The sequence below is a fragment of the Schistocerca gregaria genome, chromosome 4 (genome assembly GCF_023897955.1).
Source record: "Schistocerca gregaria isolate iqSchGreg1 chromosome 4, iqSchGreg1.2, whole genome shotgun sequence".
NCBI classification, from domain to species: Eukaryota; Metazoa; Arthropoda; class Insecta; order Orthoptera; family Acrididae; genus Schistocerca; species Schistocerca gregaria.
Window position 1 is genome coordinate 745,904,461 of NC_064923.1, and position 24,649 is coordinate 745,929,109.

General features: G+C 38.3%; 1 protein-coding gene across 2 annotated transcripts in view; it reads left to right on the forward strand.

The window, feature by feature from the left end:
- Positions 1-24,649, forward strand: part of LOC126266892 (nitric oxide synthase, salivary gland-like) — a 143,473-nt gene that overhangs the window by 50,264 nt on the left and 68,560 nt on the right. For both annotated transcript variants that reach the window (XM_049971558.1, XM_049971559.1), the window contains exons 14-17: positions 10,108-10,272; positions 12,464-12,638; positions 12,779-12,908; positions 13,020-13,098. In XM_049971558.1, coding sequence (XP_049827515.1) covers positions 10,108-10,272; positions 12,464-12,638; positions 12,779-12,908; positions 13,020-13,098 — 549 coding nt within the window. The remainder of the gene's footprint in view (positions 1-10,107; positions 10,273-12,463; positions 12,639-12,778; positions 12,909-13,019; positions 13,099-24,649) is intronic.

Here is a 24,649-nt window from a genome sequence, read left to right on the forward strand (position 1 = left end):
ATGGCTACTCTCCACACAAATACTTTCAGAAAGGACTTTCTGACACTTAAATTTATACTCGATCTTAACAAATTTCTATTCTTCAGAAATGCTTTCCTTGCCATTGCCAGTCTACATTTTATATCCTCTCTACTTTGCCCATCATCAGTTATTTTACTTCCCAAATACCAAGATTCATCTACTACGTTAAATGTCTCATTTCCTAATCTAGTTCCTCCAGCATCACCTGATTTAATTCGACTACATTTCATTACCCCCGTTTTGCTTTGTTTTTGGTGTTCATTTTATATCCTCCTTTCAAGGTAAGGGCCATTCCGTTCAAACTGCTCTTCCTGGCCTTTTGCTGCCCCTGACAAAACTACAATGTCATCTTGCTCAATATACAGGTTGAATAACATCAAGGATAGGCTACAATCCTTTCTCATTCCCATCACAATCACTTCTTCCCTTCTGTGTCCCTCAACTCTTGTAACTGCCATCTGGCTTCTGTGATAATTGCACATACCTTTTGCTGCCTGTATCTTACACCTCCACCTTCAGAATTTGGAACAGAGTATTCCTGTACCATTAGATAGAAAGTGGAAAAGATGAAAATTTGACAGTGCAGAATCAGGTGAATAAGGTGGATGAGGAATGACTTCCCAATCCAATCCTGTATAGTGTTTTTTGTCAGTCGAGCGGAATGTGGACATAACTTCACACAGTCTTCCTGGTCGTTGTTGTTGGATTGTGTCTGCAGGACATCTCTATTGTTGTCAGTATAGATCGATACATATCGGAGAAGCAATACACCACACTGCCACTGTTCCACCAGTTGCATAACATTATGTTTCATGGATGGTGTACAGGGATGTACAGGGAGTTGCTGTTTTGCTTGGGGTAAACCATTCCTTTCTGTTCATTATGTTAGCATAAAGACACCATTTCTCATCAACAGGGTACGGAAACTCATGAGCCAGTTGATGATAAGCAAACAGAGATGCACCTATGGCCACCCACAGATTTTTTTAATTTTGGCTTAGAGTATGCCATACCTATTCACCCAATTTTTGAACCATCCCCATTGCATGCAAATGTTGCACAATGGTGGAATGATCATAGTTCATCATATCTGCCAGTTCTCGAGTATACTGATGTGGATCATCGCGGATTAACGTGTTTAAACAATTTTCATCAAACCGCGAAGATCTTCCTGAATGTGCAGAGTCACTAACATCAAAATTATGCTCCTTAAAATGAGACAACCATTTTCTCGCCGTGCTCTGTCCAATGTAATTATTCCTATACATGGCACAAATGTTTCTGGTTTGCTCCGCTGCTGTCACCCCTCTCCTGAACTCAAACAGAAGAATATATTGGAAATGATCTGATTTCTTCATTTTCTATTGTTCACTGCTCCACTTGCAACCTCCAAATGATAAAATAATATGTAAACTCAAAGAGCAGCAGTGAACTACAAATAAAAAATGACAATCGAAACATAAACCCATAGCAACAGGGGAATACCACCACGCAAAACAAAAGTACTACAAGCTTTTGTACCAACCTCATACATAAAAACAACAACATTTGACTATGGAATAGTAGTGTGACCACTTCAATCACCGGGATACTGTTACCAACAGGGAGATGTACCTTTCCACGAGTGAAAACTGTGAAGCACTTTTTTACATCTACATACGAAATACCCGGGCTATTGACAAGGGATTTCGGATCGATTTCGTATTTCTAGATTTTCAAGGCTTTTGACACTGTACCACACAAGCGACTTGTAGTGAAATTGCGTGCTTATGGAATATCGTCTCAATTATGGCTGGATTTGCGATTTCCTGTCAGAGAGGTCACAGTACGTAGTAAACGGAAAGTCATCAAGTAAAACAGAAGCGATTTCTGGCATTCCCCAAGGTAGTGTTATGTTATAGGCCTTTTGCTGTTCCTTATCTATATAATCGATTTGGGAGATCATCTAAGCAGCCATCTTAGGTTGTTTGCAGATAACATTGCCGTTTATCGACTAATAAAGTCATCAGAAGATCAAAACAAATTGCAAAAAGACTTAGAAAAGATATCTGAATGGCGTGAAAATTGGCAGTTGACCCTAAATAACGAAAAGTGTGAGGTCATCCACATAAGTGTTAAAACGAATTCGTTAAACTTCGGTTACACGATAAATCAGTCTAATGTAAAAGCCGTAAGTTCAACTAAATACCTAAAGAAGAGCAGCACGTTTTGTATTATCGCAAACTGTGGGAGAAAGTGTTACAGAAATGATACAGGATTTGGGCTGGACATCATTAAAAGAAAGGCATTTTTCATTGTGATGGTATCTTCTCACAAAATACCAATCATCAACTTTCTCCTTCGAATGTGAAAATATTTTGTTGATACCGGCATACATAGGGAGAAACGATCACCACGATAAAATAAGGGAAAACAGAGCTCGTACGGAAAAATACAGCTGTTTGTTCTTTCTGCATGCTATACGAAATAGGAATAATAGAGAATTGTGAAGGTGGTTCAATGAACCCTCTGCCAGGCACTTAAATGTGATTTGCAGAGTATCCATGTAGATGCAGATATAGCAATGGACATGGGCCCAAAGGATACCTGCTTAGTTTTGTTGATCCATTTTGCCTTTTGGAATTATGAGATCACCTAGAGAATTCCAAGAAAACAATCTCCAGGTCACAATGCTCCCTCCTCCAGCCTGGACTCTTCCATCTATTATACCAGGTTGTTCGCTTTTAATGGTCATCTGCCATCACCACCTGTCACCACTCAGTGTATGTCCAGCTGCAGCATTGGCATGCAAATTCGAGCCTTCATCACTGATGAAAAGCAGTCAGCATGGGTGCACGAATCAGGTGTCTGCTATGGAAGTGGACCAATGTTTGCTGAACAGTGGTTAAGGAGACACTATTGATAGCCCCTTGGTTGATGTGTGCTCAACAGTTGCACATCTCTTCGCCTACACACATCCCTGCAGCCATCATTCACTCCTATCATCTACGGTCCATCGTGCACCACAGTTGCCATGGTGCTGTGTTTGGATTGCACCAATTTGCCTTACATGATATACTTTAACCAAGGTGGCACATGAACAGTTTATGAACTCATCCATTTCTGAAATGCATCCACCCTTGGCCTGACAGCCAATGATCATGCCCTGTTAGACATCAGACAAATTGTTCCATTTCTGCTTTACAGAAATGACTGCACTATTTTTTGCATTCCCCGATATGCGTTATATACCTCTCCACTGTCAGTTTTTATTTCATGATGAAGGTTATGATCACACTAAGTCGTGTGTATCTAAAAGGTATAGGTAATACTGTATTCTTTCACTTGACTTGTACTATATTATTTGTATTGTATGTGAGCTACAGGACTAAATAAAAAATCAAATCATTGCCCTCTACTTTACAAAATCCAGCATAAGGTATACTTTTTTACTGGAAACATGGCAATGATTGGTTGTTAATAGGTTGATGCACTTGGCATCTCCATCTCTCTGTTTCACTTTTATTGTGGATAAAGATGAATATACTGATGATTCTTGCAACTCTCTTCAGTTTGTTACATGAGTGCAGCTACGGTTTGAATTGGACTGGGAGTTGGTTTGTCGATAGTCTAGAATTCGGTGTTAGAATTCTAGAGGTGCAGTATCTCATTTTAGTATCTATGCTTTGTACATTTACACAGTCTATAGGGCAGTTGACATTTTGTTACTAGCATTTTTCCACAAAGAAAAGCAATCCAGATGTCAAATTGTTCATGAAAAATCTTCCTGAAGGTTGCAATGGATACGACTATCTGAACCGAATCAAATCTAGTCACTTACCTACAAACCAAGATAATCTATGGCTGCAACTTGCTTGAAACCTCTAGCCACAAGTCCTCCCTTGAAATGTGGAGCATCATCAGTAATCATTGACCTGTTGAAGTGCTGTTGGATCCAGTAATGCCCAGGTTTTCATAACATTCAATGAAGTAATTCATTGCATTTTTCCATTTTTCTACCTCAGCAAACTTAATTGCTTTGTTGTATGTTCATGGATTAACAGTACCTAAAATGGATACATGATTCTCACATCTTGCTGGCAATCTTAATGATCTGCCATCTCTTAACTGATACTTGCTATTAGACTGAACTACTGCTCCCTGTTCACTGACATCATCAGAATGTACATCTCCCTCTCTCTCTCCACAGAATTCTCCAGAATTTTTCAGTACAGGAATGATCTGAAGGTTATCTTCTTGATTTTTTTTTCTTTTGTTTCACACCTATCTGAATGCACAAAGATCATCTATTTCTTTTTATTTGGTATTACTGGATGTAAATGACAGTTACATATCTTACCAATAACACAGTCTTCAACTTACTGATCTTGAAAATTTATCCTAGCAACTGACAAACTTGTTTGGCTTGCATGACATACTGATGCGGAATTCTCTTATGCCACAAAAGGAGAGTTTCACTAGCAGAAACATTTGCACTATACTCATGATTTGACATAACCTTAAATTTAATTTTAACTGTTTGTCATGTTTTTTTCCTACTGCAAATACACTTTCAACCTTTCAAACTTTACATGTTTTATTGTCAGACTGATATGTCATACCTTTAATGACAGTTGCACCCTAGGACAACAGACAGTTAGTTAACTCTGGAACACAAAAAATCTTGCTGATATGCTTCTCTTTTCATTACTTTCCACTTTTGGCTAGAATATTAATGTCTCCATGTCCAATATCAGAAATGTATTTTCCACAAGCAATATGAAAAGGATGTGCCTCTGGAAATTATTCATAGGTTATGAACCAAGAATATTGATTCAAGGTGTGATCAGTTGCTCCTGAATCCATGTACTATGCTTCTCCAGATGTTTCTAGAGAGCTTCTCCATTGTTAGAAGACTGATTTGCAGTCACAGATTTTTGCTTTTTGCAGTCATGAATCCAATGACCCACATTATGAAAACAGTGATGGGTACCTAACTTTGCAAAATGCTAAGATTTTTACCACAGTTTTCATTCAGCTGTTTCTTGCTGCATATGCTAAAATTTCACTTTTATCACTTGTGTTCATTCTTTCTCTACAGTAAGCCCGGACACAAGACTGCACAGATTCCCAAACACCGACAAACTAGTTGAATGCTCCTGGTAGAGTCATGACAGTTTTGTAAGTGATGTGTAAGACCCTCTATTCTGGCAATACGAGTCCCTATGTCAGTAGTTGGTTTCTTCTGCGAACTATACCACTGCTGCAGTAAGATGTAAACACCGGTACCATATTTTTGTTCGTAAATAGACACTAGCCTGTCCTACATTTCTTTCCATGTGTGGCATTTCATATATGCATTATTGTTTCTTTCTTAACCTGACTTGACGTTTATTTGTTCAGAGTTGGTTGAATCACACTACGTCCACTCTGCAACAAACTTGCTGTATGCATTATTATTGGATGTTTCTTCAGCAGTTTATTCAAGCCATCAACAGTCCAATCATTATGTGATTTTAATACTATGGATACTTAAAACTTCCAACCAGTCCAATTTCTGATTGCTCTGAGTTTCTTTATGTGAATGATCTCACTTTTCTTCTTCAGGTCAAGCTATTTTGCTCAATGCATGGCTCAAAAACTAACCTTGCATGGCACAGTCATACGTAAATTAGCACACACACACACACACACACACACACACACACACACTCTCTCCCTCTCTCTCTCTCTCTCTCTCTCTCTCTCTCTCTCTCTCTCTCTCTCTCTCTCACACACACACACACACTCTCCCTCTCCCTCTCCCTCTCCCTCTCTCTCTCTCTCTCTCTCTCCCTCTCTCTCCCTCTCTCTCTCTCTCTCTCTCTCTCTCTCTCTCTCTCTCTCTCTCTCTCTCACACACACACACACACACACACACACACACACACACATGTACGACAGAATATACAATGATACTGAGATGCATAGGAGCTGCACAGGACAAGGAATCGTAATGGGAACCAAAGAAGAAAAATCACTGAGATTCTGATATATGTGAAATAAATAAATTTGACCGTCTTTTACATGTTTTTAATTCTTAAAAAATTTGGTTACTTTTTTGTTGTGAATCATTTGTGTACTTGGTTACTGATTGTCTCGGATGTATCTTGCATTGTGGGGTTGAGCCCTGTGACCAGAATACTTGTACCATTAGTAAATGTCACTATTTTTGCTGTTATTAATAGCAACTGTATTTGTTTACTTACATAATTCTTACAAGTTAAAAACTACCATGCTTTCTTTACACATGAACGTTTTCTCAACCTCCTATAACACAATTATCACAGTAGTTTATTTACGTATCAACTTCTGTGAACAGAATTTAAGAGAATGACAATTCTCTTAACACTGAGCAATGTCTGTGATTATGGTTGATGGCAAAATGCAATAAAAAATTTAACTCCACTCTATCAGCCTGATTTTTAATTCTGGAAATATTCTAGACTTGTGTACTAATCCTACATTTACTTGTATTCGTGAGGCAAACAACACACATCTATTTTCACCTTCCTCCTACAGGCAGAATACTATACAGGATACCTCTTCCCTCAGGCCTAGTTCTGCTGCATAGTAAAACCAGGAAGCAGCCAAAGGCAATGAAACTTTGAAAAAATGCACTTCATGTACAGCTACAAAAGCACTAGTAAAGTGCAGTTCACCTTGCTGATAATATAAATGTTTCCCACAAAACGTAAAAAATTCCATATCCACATTGTCTATATAATAACAGTTACACAAATATCAAAATACTTTTTCTTTTTTGTCATTCCAGAGATTTTAATTTATTTTAAATATCTGAATCCTTACAAAATAGTCCTAATTTTCTGCAAACAATTTAGTAATCTCATGATTAGCATTATTAAAATGGTTTAAATGGCTCTGAGCACTATGGGACTCAACTTCTGAGGTCATTAGTCCCCCAGAACTTAGAACTAGTTAAACCTAACTAACCTAAGGACATCACACACATCCATGCCCGAGGCAGGATTCGAACCACAGCGGTCTCGGGGCTCCAGACTGCAGCGCCTAGAACCACACAGCCACTTCGGCCAGCTAGCATTATTATTAATGCCAGTGGATGAATGGTAAGAGTATCTGCCTTTTGCCAACAAATTAACAGGTTAAAATCAAGTTGAAGGAGGTCCTTACAAACTTAAAAATGCTTCACACCCCATTACATCCAAAAATACAGCCTCTAAATGAAACCTGAAGATCTGTAGCACACTCCTGGTAAAATTTAAATCTTGGACTCTGCACCCAAATTGTTTCCAGTGATGCAGAGCACTGTATCTTCACACAGCATCCAAAGGTCATCTATGATTTACATTACTGTTTCTTGACTTCACCTTAGATCCCTTATCATTTAGCTACAAAATAGCAGGTCAGCAACTGGAAGCAGTTAATTCCATAAATTATCTGGGAGTACGCATTAGGAGTGATTGAAAATGGAATGATCGTATAAAGTTGATTGTCGGTAAAGCAGATGCCAGACTGAGATTCATTGGAAGAATCCTAAGGAAATGCAATCCGACAACAAAGGAAGTAGGTTGCAGTACGCTTGTTTGCCCACTGCTTGAATACTGCTCAACAGTGTGGGATCCGTATGAGATAGGGTTGATAGAAGAAATAGAGAAGATCCAACGGAGAGCAGCGCGCTTCGTTACAGGACCATTTAGTAATCGCGAAAGTGTTACGGAGATGATAGATAAACTCCAGTGGAAGGCTCTGCAGGAGAGACGCTCAGTAGCTCGGTACTGGCTTTTGTTAAAGTTTCGAGAACATACCTTCACCGAAGAGTCAAGCAGTATATCTCGTGAAGAGACCATGAGGATAAAATCAGAGAGATTAGAGCCCACACAGAATCATATCGACAATCCTTATTTCCACGAACAATACGAGACTCGAATAGAAGGGAGAACCAATAGAGGTACTCAGGGTACCCTCTACCACACACCGTCAGGTGGCTTGCGGAGTATGGATGTAGATGTAGATGTTAACAGCCTCTTAATTTTTTATTGTTCTGATCTTCATTTATACTCTCTTGTGTAAATTAGAATAATATAGTGTAACAGTAAATGTAGTAAAATGATTCAATTCCTATTTCTCCGGCAGGAAACAAAAGGTGTCATTAGGGAAGAGACATGACTTAAGCTATCAGGCATCGTCCAACTGGGAACTAATTACACGTGGTGTCCCACAAAGTCACATCTTACCATGCTTGCTTTCTCTTGTGTTTATCAATGGCCTTTCATCAGTAACATTACCAGATGCCAAATTTGTTTTATTGCAGATAAAGAAACGTAAATGTTGTGTGACTAGGGCCTCCCGTTGGGTAGACCGTTCGCCGGGTGCAAGTCTTTCGATTTGACGCCACTTTGGCCACTTGCACTCATTGATGGGGATGAAATGATGATGATTAGGACAACACGACACCCAGTCCCTGAGTGGAGAAAATTTCTAACCCAGCTGGGAATCGAGCCCAGGCCCTTAGGATTGACATTCTGTTGTACTGACCACTCAGCAAATGGGGGCAAACTTACTGCAGATGATACAAACACTAGTCTTAGAAAGGTCAGTTAATGAAATTTTCAGGGTTTCCTACCCCATTCTCTGTCACTACACTTTGAAAAAACATACTACCTGCAATTCAGAGCTTGTAAGAGGTTGCCCACCTGTATATTCGTAAATAATGACAGACAGATAGAAGTAGAAGACAGTGTTAAATTCTTGGGATTACAGCCTGATAATAAATTCAACAGGGACAAGCACATCACAGAACTGCTTAAGTGTCTAAACAAATCCCTATTTGCAGTGGGAATGATGTCAGACACAGGGTATATAAAAATGAAAAAGCTGACATACTATGCTTACTTTCGTTCCGTAATGTCATACGGAATTATTTTTTGAGGTAACTCATCTAGCCAAGCTGACGTTTTCCAGATATAAAAATGTGAAATAAGAATTGTTTGTGGTGTGAACTCAAGAACATCTTGCAGAAGCTTGTTTAGGGAACTAGGGTCATTAAGCATTGCTTGCCAATATATTTATTCCTTAATGAAGTTTGCCATTAAAAATATAGCCCTTTTTCAAACCGACAAATCAGTTCATGGAATCAATACTAGAAATAAAAACCATCTTCACTTACTTTGGTCCTAAAAGGTAAGTAACAAACATTTTCAATAACTTGCCATCAGCCATAGAAAGTTTAACCACTAAGTTTAAGAGGGACGTAAAGGTTTTATTAGTGGCCAACTCCTCCTGCTCCAATGATGAATTCTTTGTAGAAACTACTGGTGGGTGTGTATGTTTATGTGTGCATTTTAACAATAATATAAAATAATGCAAATATTAGTACAATCTCACTTATTTACAAATACAATGCAGAATTGCAATCAAAATTATTCTTCTGTTCAGTGTTTATTACTTCATAAACAAAAATAAGTTTAATTTTTGTAACTCATTCCACATCCATGTTATCATTCCACTTGGAATCTATGGAAGGAACATTAGTGTTCTTTTATTTGTTATTCATTGTAAATATTTATTGTGTATTCTTGTTCTTTGGGCATGTTCTACATCCTGGATGATCTCCTACTATGGATCAACTGGATTGAAAAGTACACCTAAATAATCTAATATATAATTAAATCTCACAAATTGTCACTTCTGATGAGTTATATTTTTTTGTATTGTGATAACTTTCCAAAAAACAAAATAATTAAAATTTAGATTTTTAAAATTTTTATGTAGGGGTGTTTTAAGTCAGACAGTCAGTTATCCAGTAAGTTACAAGTTCCATAGGTCATATGCATGTTTGATGTTATAACATGGAACTGGGGGAGAGGGTGACACACTAAATTCCTTGTCTTGGGAGCCAAAATACCTACATCGTTTATTCCACTGCTTTTGTGTACACATAAAGGAATGAATAGGGAACTTGAGGGTGCTGTTTGCACACTACAAGCAGAGTGATAGTAAAAGCTCTCATTGTCCTCCAGCATCTTTGCTACAATTGTGTATTCATGATAAGCAGATTAAACACTATTAAGTATTATCAAATTGTAGAATGGCGATCTCAAGGTCACTCATTGGGGTGAATGACTGCACCGACACGGACATGCTGGACGAGGGCAAGACATCCACCACGGGCATCGACTCCCCGAGAGGATCCTCTGACGACAGTGGTGTCCTCTCGGAAAGCAGTGCTGCTGGACCTCTCAGCAGCGTGAGGTAAAATACATTCAACTACTTAGCTGGGATGATATAACAATCAGTATGTGATTCACAAATAAATTATCATTCTGCAGAAAAATAGTGAACTGTGATCCACCTTCTTCACCTATTATCTTTTGAACTGATTCAACAAGGTTTCTCTTCAAACATTTGGTAGTGTGACAGTTATGAATTGGATTTGTAGTGCCCATCCAGCCATATAGGTTTAGGTTTCCTACTGTTTAATGTAAATTATACACAGTTTCTTAAATTGGGCAGTTTTTTAAATTGGGCACAGCCACTTGCTTCACCAATTGCACTAAGATTCTATGTATAGGTGCCTCAATATATATAGAATATTTTTCTCTGATCTCCCATTCATGTTTTAGCAGTAATGGATTCAAGAAATTATAAAACCACCTCTGTACTACAACTGTCACTATGAGCTGTGAAATGGAAAACTGTAATATAGTGATAAATAATCACAACCATCAATACAGGTTCACAGTTCATTGATTTTTTATGTATTGGTTAATTTAGACTTTGATATCACACATCTTAACGACTTGCATCCGATTGGTGTCAAAAAACAATCAGGATGTACATGAAATCCAAGGAAGCAGTTGACATATGTACAGTGAAGTTCTGTTCACTGTATCCTTCATCACCACCAAAACTGTCAGTTACAAATACAACAAGGAAATTACCAACTGTTAAGCATTCTTTTCATGGAGGCCTAATCTTCATGCTAGTCCAGATAAGTGGTAAAGTGTTGATGAAAATTCCATCTTTTCTTCCTTATAAAAGTAGGCACAATGTTTAAAATTTATCAAGAAAAGGGTGTGCTTACTCACAGGACACCCCTGAACACAAAATATTTTGACTCTTTCCAGTGTTCCTCCCCTTACCTGTAGTCAACCTGTTACGTTGTTGTACTGAATGGCCTAAGGTCATCAGGCTTTAAAGCACAGATATGTTAATGAAATTGATATAAAAATATGGCTACTGAATGTATACACATGTAGTTATATTAGCTGTCTTCACCATAATGCTGCAATTCAAAATTTTCTCAGTTCTTCTGAAGTAAGAACTATGTCACGGAAAATTCTGCAGCTTTGATGGGAGCACCACAGATGGTCTGACTTGTCATCAAACTAGGAGTCTGCTAAGCAAATCCCATTTATAATGCAAAAAGAAAGAGATGGCAGAGTTCTTGTTCTCATATATGAAGCATTAGCTCAGATGTGGCATCCCCACAGTCTTAGCTCCCTTAGTGACAGTGTAAGGTTCACTGTGCATGGTGGGTTAACTGTTTTGTTATATTGACTGTCCCTGATACAAGCTTTTGCAGTTGCTCTGAAATCTTCAATTAATATTAAAATTCCCTTAATTCCTAATCAGGTAAAACCAACATACCAAATTCCTCTACTTACTATAATGTAAAACAATATATGTTAACAATTTAACTGAGAAAAAACGATTTTACAAGATGATGTGCAAAGTTTTGAAATTTTATTTTCATGTGAATTTTATGACAGCTTTTGTCCAATAACTACTACTCCTTTCAGTGAGCACTGGATGGAGACACAAATTTTCATCCAGATTTGACATTAAAGAAATCAGGTGGCTCAGCCTAATGCAGGCTTTTCACTTTAACGCCACTTTGCTTCCATCACATTATTCAGTTTCCTGTGGTTTCCTTCGAGAAGTAACTCTAAGTGGGAATACACATCAGAGAAAAGAAACACTGTTGCTTTTCCTACAACTGTGGAAAGAAAATGATGATATGAAAATTGTCTGATGTCCATCAGATATTGTTGCTGATATACAGCTGACACTATTTCATTATTTCTTTTGTGAAACTGGAATGCCCAAAGTAATTCTGAGTGCGACATTTGGCATGATAATGAATACTTTTTAATATTCCAACTCCTTCACTGTTGTAGGATTTTTTTCTGATATTGCTATAAATGTTGCAAAACATCATTGTCAACAGAAACCAGTAAAAAACTTACATTATTTATGGCTGAAGTCTCAGAATATTTAAAACTAGAGTGTACTGTCAAATATATCGCAATTTACATTTTTAAAGTCTAATCACTATATATCACAATTTACATTTTTAAAGTCTTATGATTTATGAGGAGCTACAGGTATACCGATACTAGAAAGGTATATTTACTGTTACAAATCACTCACTCCTTTACAGATTTGCTGTCTTTGCACTTGGTTCACGTGCCTATCCCAATTTCTGTGCATTTGGAAAATATGTAGACAACATACTTGGAGAACTTGGAGGGGAGAGGATAGCTGATGTATGTAAGGCAGATGAACTGTGTGGTCAAGAGCAGACTTTCAGGAAATGGGCAGCCAACATTTTTACTGTAAGTGGTTACATTTTTGAAGTCTTATAATTTTGAAATATCTCTGCTTTTCATTCTTGTTTAATGAAATTGTCTTAATAGCTTTATTAGAGATTAGGTGTTCTTTCTGTGACATTATCTATAAAAAGTGAATTTTATAGCTTGCTTGTGAAGCATTCTGTATTGATGCTGACGAAACACTCCTGAAGGTGACAAAATCCTTAACAACTGCAACACTGTCAGCCACTACAGTAAGACTTGTGCACGCAAAAGAGGATAGCCTGTTAAAAGGTATATAATAACATTTACAGCAAAATTACTTGTACCTCAAACTTGCTTGACACAGATTCTGCCACAATCTTCATAAGGTACTTTGTAACAACAGATTTTTCTTAATTGCAGCTCTGTCAGCATTTCACAACAAGCAAGCATCCGTTTGCAGGCTCATAAAAAAGACTAACCTTCATCATGAGGATGTAAGGTAAGATGTGGCAGAGTGACTTTTGCACATGACTATTGGGAAATATGTGTTAAAGATGTATGAAATCTATACATAGGATCTGAAAACAATGATTATCTGAAACCCAGCTCACTCTGTTCATCTATAAGATCCAAAAAGCAGTAGATACAAGTAATGATGCTGATGCCATTGTGCTTGACTTCCAGATGACATTTGATACAGTTCCATGCAGCAGGCTAATAAACAAAATACTAGTGTACAGAATATCAGACTAGCTGTGGGACTGGACTGAAGAGTTTCTACCAAACAGAACACATCATATCATTCCCAGTGGAGAGAAATCTTCAGACAAAAAATTAACTTGGGGGTGTTCACCAAGAAAGTTTTTATAGGAACATTATTTTCACATAAATGACCTAGCAAATAACATCAAAAGTTCCTTCAGGCTTTCTGTGAATGATGTTGTATACAAAGAAGTCACGACACTAAAAAATTGTAGCAAAATACAGGAAATACTGCAGAGGAATGACGTTTGGTGCAGGGATGGGCAAGTGATCCCTCAACAGCAACAAATGTATTGCTTACTTCTGCAAACAAGATTTGTTCAAAAAAATTCAGTAGCTTTGTCCACAAAATTTTTCTACACTTACCTTATACCTATTGGGTATCATCTCCTTTGAAATGCTCTCCTTTTGTTTCTCATCACAAATCTTTGTCCTTGCAACAGGGTTTTCAACTTCACTAACAATAAAACAAAAAGTCCACAGGGGCCAGTCTGGAGAGTATGGGGGTTGAGGCAGCACAGTGCTTTGGATTTTGTGGAAAGTGGCACACCAATAGGGATGAACGTGCAGAGGCATTATGATGAAACAAGAGCCATAAATTTTTTCCTCACATTTGACCTCACTTGACAAGCTTTTTTGGTCTTGGAGGACCTTTCCTGACCCATTGTTAAGTCCCCTTGGGCTCAACATCATAACCATAGACACACATCTCATCACCAGTTATGATTCTGAACATCTTGTTCTCATTTATGCAATCCAAAAGCTCTTCCAAGATTGTGAGGCAAAGGTCTTTCTGGTCTTGATTCATGAGCTGTGGGACAAACTTGGTGGCAACAAGTGCATTCCAAGATGCTGCATCACAATTTCACGACATGATCCAACTGAAATGTTACATTCTTCTACAATCTCTTGGACAGTCAGTCTTAAATTAGCATGCACAATTTTGTTGACATTCCTGACATGATCACTGTTGGTAGACGTTGAAGGGCACCCTGAACAAGGGTCATCTTTAACTTCCATCCCTGCAAACCATTTGTGTCACCAAGCATGGCTTAAGCTCATCACCATAGGCTTCCTGCATCATTTGGTGTGTCTCTGTAAAGGTTTACTTGAGTGTTATGCAAAATTTAATGCAGATGTGTTGCTCCTTTAACTCGACAATCAAGAAATTCATAAACTGTGCGACACATCATTCTGCTCAGCACAGCACTGACCAATAACAGACATACAACAATGAAACTTCCAGCAGTTACACACTAAACACAGGCATTTGTAGGGACAACAACCACATTTCGCTCCAACACACCAGTGGCACGAAATACCGAATGTTCCGGGATTTTTTCAATGGACTTCATATACCTTGAAGGAAGACCAGCAAAGTAAAATCAGAGATATTTGAGCAAACTTAATATTACTTATTTTTCCTCTAAACCAATAATGACTGGAACAGGAAAGGGGAAGTGACAGTGGAACACAAAGTATACCCTCTGCTGTATGCTGTAAGGTGGCTTGCAAAGTACAAATGTAGATTTATATGTAGATCTCATTTTTAGAGGTGTATGTGACTCTCATCCATCCAATTGTAAGGTTTTGAATGACACACAGTTTCCAGAATCTGCATCACTCAATAAAAAGTATTACGTAACCAAGAATCTGTCACATCAGATAGACACCACTGCAGGAAGAAAATGATTGAAATGTGGTAGATTTGGTGTGGTGGTGTACATCTTCACCAATACACTATAAACTTCTGTACAGTGCATACAAATATCAGTTTACACCTTCCTTATTCAGTTAGTAGATGATGCACCACAAGTAAAACTGTCAGTATGCCTCTGGCCGCACCCACATTTTTCTATTTGCTGTATCTGTTATTACTTGAGCTGAATATGGAATATAGTAGAATGTTTCTTGATTATTCTCAGAATGTACTCCCTTTGAACTTTACAAGCATATGTTTATGTGATGTATTAGGTCTACAACATTGCTTCTGCTGTTTTGCAATAGATGGCAGTAGCAGCAAGTGGGGTTCAGGCGGTTGGTCATAGGTGTAATAAAATAAGATTAGGCATCTGTAAACATAATGCCATAAAAATATTAGTTGATTTCTGATTACATCAAAAGGTTATTCTCGATTAAGTATGTCAACTTACATACCCATTTCTTGCAATTTGTGGGAAGTTTTAATTTTCTGCTTCAACATGAAGGAATCTGCGTCTGTGGCTCTTAAAATTCTGGGTAAGACCAATGGTGAGGGAACTATTAGTGGAAGAATGTGCAGAGAACGTTTTCACTGCCTTAAGAATGGTGATTTTGATGTCGAAGACTGGCATGGTGGGGGAAGACAGAATGCTTCGTAGCTACTGAAACAGATTAAGACAGTCACAGGACATTATTTTCGAAAGCAATTGATGCATTCGAGCCCAGCACTCAAACACAAATGACCACAATACAGTGATAGAAACGTAAAGGTAATTTTGCAGCAGGTCAATGCTTGATCCCATGTCGCAAAACCCATCAAAATATACATAGAAATGTTGAAATGAGAAATCCTATCCTTCGTGCCATATTCTCCATATGATGCTCTCTCTGACTACCACCTTTCTCGATCAGTGGCATACAGTCTGGCTGACCAGCACTTCCGATCATATGAACAAGTGCAAAATTGAATCAATTCATCGATCCCCACAAAAGATGCCCAGTTCTTCCACCACAGGATTTGTATGCTATCTGAAAGATGCAATAGTGTAGTGGCCAGTGATGGGCAATACTATATATCATAATTTTTTTGTAATTTGTTCTCAATAAAGCCCCGAACTTTGAGAAAAAACACCAGAGATAGATAGATAGATAGAGAGAGAGAGAGAGAGAGAGAGAGAGAGAGAGAGAGAGAGAGAGAGAGAGAGAATGATCTGTCTTCCATATCATTCATCAAATTGATCTCAGCAAGGCACTTGTCCTTCCCCAAAGCTAAGTTGATCTCAGTGCATACCCCTACATATTCAGTGGTTGTGACTTATTGCACTGATTGTTCAGGTCTAAAGTAATCAAACTGTGTATTGTCTTTTTTATTGCTTACAAGCATAACATTTATTAGAGCTATATTAGAACAAATAAGCCCTCGGTCACAAATATTAAGTCAAAATTGACCAGGTTTCAATGCTACTATGAGCATCGTCTTCAGAATTAAACTAACTGTTCTAAAACATATTAGGTATAGAATACATTAATAAAATTAAAGTTTGTACTGACTGGAAAGAGGTGCAGTACTTACAAGTCACATTTAAAAACATCTAAGACGGAAAGGTGACGTCATGAATAGTTGTAAATAAGATGGCGAGCTGCTAAGGGCTGCTCGTACTTGAGTGAACAAGAGTTGCAATGAGAGCACTAATGGACAACCGTACTTGCTAATGGACAACTGTTCTGAAGCATTAGATGACCCTCTGCTTGTCACCTGTGGAGAGCAAAATTAGACGACAACAGTAGATCTGTTTAATCAATTTCTTTATTCTAGCCCTTAGTTGTAGTGCAATAGGAACAGCTTGGTGAAAGCGTCCAGTTGCCCCTCAAGTGAAACAACAGACATCCAGCATTGTTGACAGTGCAAAGAGCAGGACATCACTTGAATGCCACAGTCAGAGAAGTCTCCATTCACCCTTCAAATGTCTTGCTCATCAGCAGGGCTAAATATTGTTTTCATAAGCCAACTTCCTGCGGCGATCCAACCCCTGTTTCTTCACGTATGTGGAATTACCCCCAGTACCTGGGTCATTTCACTGCTTAAGTTCTCGTATGCTCCATGTACTCTTTCATATACCCTGGCACTTCATTTGAGTATCCCATGCCTTCCCATTTCCTGATGGAATTTTTTGAATGCTTCTTTCAATCTTCTCACCTTGTTATGCATCTCAAGTGCATTGAATATCACCTGTATCACCCAGCAATGACTGGCAATCACTATGTCTTCCTGCTTGGCGAATAGCACTCCCCCTTCCGGGTGCTGGTTCCATAATGCTTCCACCCCTACGAAGATTAGTCTCATTACGAACAGCATCTCCTTGCCTTCTCTTCAACAATACCTATTACTTTCCTTCCCCTTAAATTCCCTCCTGCTCTGCAGCTCCTTATGCTAATTACACTAAAGCTATACCTAAACCAAAAGAAAATATTAAGTGATTACCTCTTAGGCCTTAATCCATACTGGTTCCTTGTTACTGTTTCATTCACAACCTCTTGTTAATCTACCAAAACTTTTCTCCTAACTCTCCCTTTCTACTCCACATCTTTTATCCCTGGAATAGCTTTCAGACTCCCTTGAAAAGGTATCAAATACCCTACATGCAAAAATGTCATTCTTGTTGGCAACTGAATATTGATACTTACTGGTGACGTGGTCTCTACTACCTGGTATGGCCCCTGATACTTTGCAAAAACTTTGGCTTTCCCTTTGGAGTATATAAAGTTGACAGCATCATCCTTTGCCCAACCTTATACTGTGACATTCTTGCCATATGGCCCACTGCTTCTTCCTGTTTTTCCAGAACTAGTGTATCTGCCCTCCAAACTCTATTCTAAATTTTCCTAATCATTTTGGAAAATTCCTTAACAGACTCTTCTGTCTTCTCTTCCCTTGTTTTCAATATGTCGAATGGTGATGGTATTTTATCACCATATACTACTTCATATGGCAATAACCCTTTATTTGTAAGCTCTTTTGAGTTATAGGCAGAGATGACATACTTAAAATAGACATCCCAGTTGGTGTGGTGTGAGACAATGGCAGTATCCAAGCATCTTCCAATTGTCCTACACACTTTTTCAGTTCTTCAATTGGCTTGTGTATGAATAGGACTCATATTTAACTTCTTCATATTCAATAACTTGCAAAATTCCTTGAATAGATTTGCCCTGAAGTTTGTTCCCTGGTCTGTTACTATTGTTTCAGGCATTCCAAACTTCAACCGTTCACAAGTGTTTGGGCCACTGTTGCTGCCTGTTGGATTGGCATCACAACCATTTCCACATGCCTTGAAAAAAATGATCTGTAATTGTGTGTACTTATTCCCTGTAGATGTTTTACTGAATGGAGCTAGAACATCATTCCCCAGAAATTTGAATGGTGCTAATGCTTCAGGTACCCCAGCAACGGCACTCTCATTAGATGGAAATCCACACTCGGGGCACACTGTATGCAATACCACACATACTGGTTTACATCTGTCTGCCTATTCCTCAACCAATACCTTTGTGCTACTCTTCTGTTAGTAGATCTGCAACCTGTATGACCCACTAATATATAATCATGAGCTGCTCATAGCATTCTATTTCTTATCTTCAATGGTAGCACTTTCCATGGTCCGAGCTTGGTTTAAAAGCATAGCAACCCATCTCGCATACAAAGCTGTGGCTCCTTGAAATACTGCTTACATCTGTCACCTGATCTCTGTGCAGTTTGCCATTTCTTATGCTCATTACCCCCAATAAGTAATACTGCTACTTTTCTACTTAAGCCATCTGCATACCCATGCTTCTTCCCAGGATTATGTGTGACTTCAAAATGAAATTCATTTAGTAAACAGACTAGAAGAATTCATTAACTCCAACATCCATTTTAATACTACATTAATCTATTATTATGCTAAGCTTTCTACCATACAGATAACATTTGAAATATGTGATTCCATAAATAAGACTTAATAATGTCTTTCTGTAGAATTTAGTTGCCTTGATGCATAAGCTACTGTATGTTCTAATATTAGAGAAGGAAAGTTGCCACTCACCATACAGCAGAGATGCTGAGTTGTGATACGCACAACAAAAAGATTCACACAATTATAGCATTTCTACCTCATGGGACAACACACAGCCAAGTGCATGATTTAATGCATCACATAATGAAACAAATTCTCTATTAAAATCCAGAAATACCAATATCAGACTCTATGTTAAAGCTGATTTTAGCTCCTAACAGGCATGCTGGTTCTTTTCTGACCACACAAATTTAGTATGCTTTTTTACAATTGTGTCAACCATCTGGCAATACCTGTAAATTCTTTCACAAATCAGTAGCAATAGTTAACAACTCCGAAGGACAATTGCAACTCATTTACAGATTCTGGTACAGAAAATTCACATACAGCTCTAATTAACCTTGGGGCTTTCTTAACCCCATCTTTACTTATGATATGACCTAGTTATGCTACCTCTTCTATCACAAAATTACACTTTTCTGTACTCAATGATAACTTTGCTGCTTTAACCTTAGGAATACTTCCCTTCATCGTTGCATATGCCATTCCACATCATTCCCATACACGATTATGTCATCAAGATACAGTATGGCTGTAGTTTTAAACCTCTGAGTACTCTGTTCAACAATCTCTGAAATGTTGCAGGTGCATTTTTTAATCCAAATGACATTCTTCTGAATTGGTAGTGCCCCCAGAGCGCTGAAAATGCTGTTTTGTGTAGATCCTTACGTCCAAACTCTATCTGGTGATAACCATTCTTCAAATGCATTGCTGAAAAATGTTTGCATTGCCCTAAATAATCCGAGGTTTCTGTGATATTTGGCGAAGGGTAGGTGTCCATTGTGGTTTTCACATTTTGATGCCTGCAATCACAACAAAATCTGTATTTTCATTATCCATCTGTTGATTTTTATCCCTTTTTTTTTTTGCACAATAACTACCCCCCCCCCCCCCCCTCCCCACACTTTCTTCAATTATTCCATCTTTCAGCTGTTGATCGAAAAATTCTTCCAAAATCTGCTGCAAGCACCTATTCTGTATGGTTGTGGTAGACTGGTGATTTATTTCCCCATTGGTATGTGGTGCTGTGTAATATATGAGCTGGTAATGGTACTTCTGGAAAAATTAAATCCTTAAATCCAAAAAGTCATTTTTCCATCCATTCCCTACTGCTTCTCCCTAGGTGCTTCACTTTTTCTCATAAAGCAGTTTCAATGGCATCCAGCAATTGTCCGAGGTTGAAACCCGTTGTGTCCTATTCTTTTACCTTCAGGATATCCATGTTAGTGATTAACAAACCCTTTGTTAATCATATGTCTATGCTAAAATTATCCATAGAAACATGCACATTCATCTCACCCTTTACTTCTTGTATGCATACCTCTTTTAATTAAGCAACCCACCTGACATAATACTTCATTCTCTTCTAACGGTTCCACCACAAACAAAATTACTACCAGTAAGCTAGACTCAACACAGACCCAAAGGGATTTGTCAGTACCCTTAGGTACACGATCATGCGAATCAAATCATTCTCAGTTTAATCTGTTCATACTTTGCAATAGACATCCCTCATGACATCACTAACTGGCAATGGCTTCACCTGACTGAAACATTTTCCCATCAAGTTCCACCATAAATTGCCAAAGAGGAATTATGGCACAATGCTGATTTAAGAAATGTAATCCTAAAATCATGTCACAGTCTTCACTCATGTGGGACAATCTCTACACATTGTTTAAATTGAACTGGATCCCAGGTAAAAGTCTATGTCCACCAATCCTAATGGTGTAACATTTTTATCTGACACTCTACACTATCTGTACCATGGTTGATCCCAGTGCTTACATTTCATCAGATCACTGTTAGTGAGCAACACATGTTCCCTTCTGTTAAATAATATCATGCAAGCCTCTGTTCCTACTATTCCCCTTATTACACAATCCACCTCTGCATACGGGGAATGACCGTAGGTAGACCAGGGGTTCCCACTAGCACTTAACACCTTATTTTTCCCTGGTCCTCTGCTTCTAAAGCTATTATTTTCTCTCACTTTATTCACACCACCTGAAGCTGGTGACACTGCCTCCTTACATGCCTAGTTTTGTCCACATCTGAAACATTTTACACTAGCTGCAAACAATGGCTGTTTACACTGTATTCCAGTTGATAAATCAATCTCCTCACACTCTATAGCTAACTGCACTAATGTCTACAAATCTGTCACATCCCCTGTCTGTAAACATCTTGATGTTTCCACATGCAACTTTCTTAAAAAAACATCAAGGACCGTGTGCTCATCTTCTGCAAAATAACTTCATTGCCTACAGCATCCTATCTTAATTCATAGGTACATCCATTAATTTTTCTTACCCTACCCGCAAATTGTTCCACAGTTTCCATGTTTCTCTTAGTTACTACTGCTAGTTTTTCCCTATAGTATCTAGCACTATTTTATTTCATGTATATTTGAATTGACCCTTTAAATTCTTCAAATGCTGTGGTTCCCTTAAGAGCTTCTGTATACTATATGTAAGTTTTAGCTTCAACTGTTAGTCTCAAACTTCCTGGCAGATTAAAACTGTGTGCCTGACCGAGACTCGAACTCTGGACCTTTGCCTTTCGCGGGCAAGTGCTAGTCCTGCAAGGTTCGCAGGAGAGCTTCTGTAAAGTTTGGAAGGTAGGAGACGAGAGACTGGCAGAAGTAAAGCTGTGAGTACCGGGCATGAGTCGTGCTTTGGTAGCTCAGTTGGTAGAGCATTTGCTCGCGAAAGGCAAAGGTCCCGAGTTCAAGTCTCGGTCGGGCACACAGTTTTAATCTGCCAGGAAGTTTCATATCAGCGCACACTCCGCTGCAGAGTGAAAATCTCATTCTGTTAGTCTCAAGTTTGCAACACACAATAATTCCTTATCAGACCAACCTTCCATCTCAGCCTGGTTTCCCAGGGTTTTCCCCATGTCTGTTTTATCAAACAACAGCAACAGTGCTGCAGTTATTCACAACAATCAACATGTTAACAGAATGCACAGAGGTCCTCTTTCCACACCAGGGTTGAAGAACATGATTCAGAAGTTCAAATTAAATGGTGATTTGGGTATTCCTCCAGGACAGGTCAAGTCCAAATTGTGCCACAAGCTGTTGCCATGGCTGGGAATGCTGGACACAATGTGCAGTCGTCAAGCAGTGCACAAGCTGTGTCGCGACAGCTGAACATTCCATGGCCCACCACTGTGAATGTGCAGCAAACAATTGTGAAATGGTATCTTTAATGCTGTGCCGGCTGTTGTGTATGCAGATAGTCATCACACTGAACAATGTTTGTAACCTGGAATGTAGACATGGTACACTATTAACAAATGTTACCCTCTCACATTAAATTAAAATGTATTCCTTTCAATGGTGTATTCATTATTACTCTTCTGCATGTCCTTAGAAGTGTCTCAAGTTTCACTGCCCTACAATCACTCTCAAGTAGTGAAAGTTCAATTATAATCACCTTGTACACATACATACATACTCTGCATGACAGAGGGTACTTCCCATTGTACCATTTAGGCTGATTTCTTCCAGTTATTCAGATTTGGGATACGGGAAGAATGACTGTTTAAATGCCTCTGTGCCGCTATAATTAATCTGATCTTGTATTCATCATCCCTTCGGGAGTGATACATAGAGGGTTGTAGGAAACGTTTAAGTAGATTTTCTCATGATAATTTGCACCTGTCATCAAATGTCTGCCAGTTCAGTTTCTTCACTGTATTGGTGACACTTCCCACAGGTCAAAAAAGCCTATGACATAATTTGTGCTCTCCTTCTCTGTATATGTTCAGTATCCCATGTCAGCCATATCTCAAATAGGTCCAACACAATTCAGTAATATTTTAAGGTTGCACAAATGTTTTGAAAGCAATCTGCTTTGTAGAATTATTCCATTTTCTAGTAGTCTACCAATGAACTGAAGTCTGCTGCCTGCTTTCCCAATGGCTGAGCCTATGTGATTATTCCATTTCATATCCAGACAAATTGTTACACCCAGGTGTTTGTAAGAGTTGTCCAATTCTAAATGTGCATCACTGATGTTGCAGTGATAAGATATTACACTTCCTTTTTTCATTTTGTGAAGTGCACAATTTTTTTGTTTTCGAGCATTTGAAGCAAGTTGCCCATCTCAGAAATACTTCAAAATCTTATCGAGAGCCAACTTAATATTTTTGTAGCTCCTTTAGATGGTATTTCATTACAGACAACTGCATTTTCTGCAAAAAGTCTGAAACGACTATTAACATTGTCTCCAACATCATTAATATACAACATGAACAGTGAGAGTTCCAACACACTTCGCTGGGAGCACACATGAAGTGACTTCTACATCTGTCAATGACACTCCATCCAAGATAACATGCTGTGTCCTCTGTACCAAGAAATTTGCAATCCAGTCAGATACCTTACATGATATGCCACATCACGGTACTTTCATTAAAAAGAATAGGGATCAAAACAAGTCAATTGTTTTCCAAAATTAAAAAGAATGCATCTCTGATTACCTAGATCCTTGGCTTTCAAGACATCATGTGATAAAATAGTGGTATGGGTTTTACATGGTTTTACATAACTAATGTTTTTGGAATCCATACAGTTTGCATGGAGGGAGTTCATTCTGTTTGAGATAACTTATTGCATTTGAACTTGGAGTATTTTCTAAGATTCTACAACAAATGGATGTGGAGGATATTTGACATTAGTTTTGAGGATCACTTCTGCTGAACTTCTTGCAGATGGGGGCAACCTGTGCTTTCTTCCAAACATGAGGCATGGTATTGTGTTCAAGGGATATACAGTAGATATTACTGAAAAAGAGGATAACTCAGATGCAAATTTGATATAGAATCTGACAGAGATTTCAACATACCTTGGAGATTTGTCCAGTTTCGATGATTTCAGCTGTTTCTTGACATCACTGGATACTAATATCTATGTTACTCATCTCTGTAGTTGTATGGGCATTAAATCAGGATAATACTCCTGCATTTTCTGTTGTAAAGGTACATTTGAAAAGAGAGTACAGGATTTCTGCTTTTGGTTTGCAACTCTCAATTTAGTTCCTGTCTTATGTGTAACAATCTGGACACTACTTTTGATGTTACCAACAGCCTTTGCATATGACTGGAATTTATTTGGGTTTTGTGAGAAATCCTTTGAGAATATTCTGCTACAGCACTCATTGAAGGTTTGACACGTGGTTCTCTTGACAGCCAGGTGTGTTTAACTCAGCATCTCCATATCTCTAATCTTATACTTAAACCTCCTGTTTGTTTTAGCTTAGGTACACTTTGTACTTTGAAATATGGTTGAAAGTCATGGCCACACTATGACACAGAGTATTCCAACAGGCAAGGCATTTCATCACTAATCCACTAACATATGAAATAAATAGTTATGGTCCACATTTCTTATGAGACGATAAGTGTAAGATGTAGTTTTGCCAACTCTATCGTAAATATAAAATTGCACTTCTGTTTAACAAGTGGTAATGA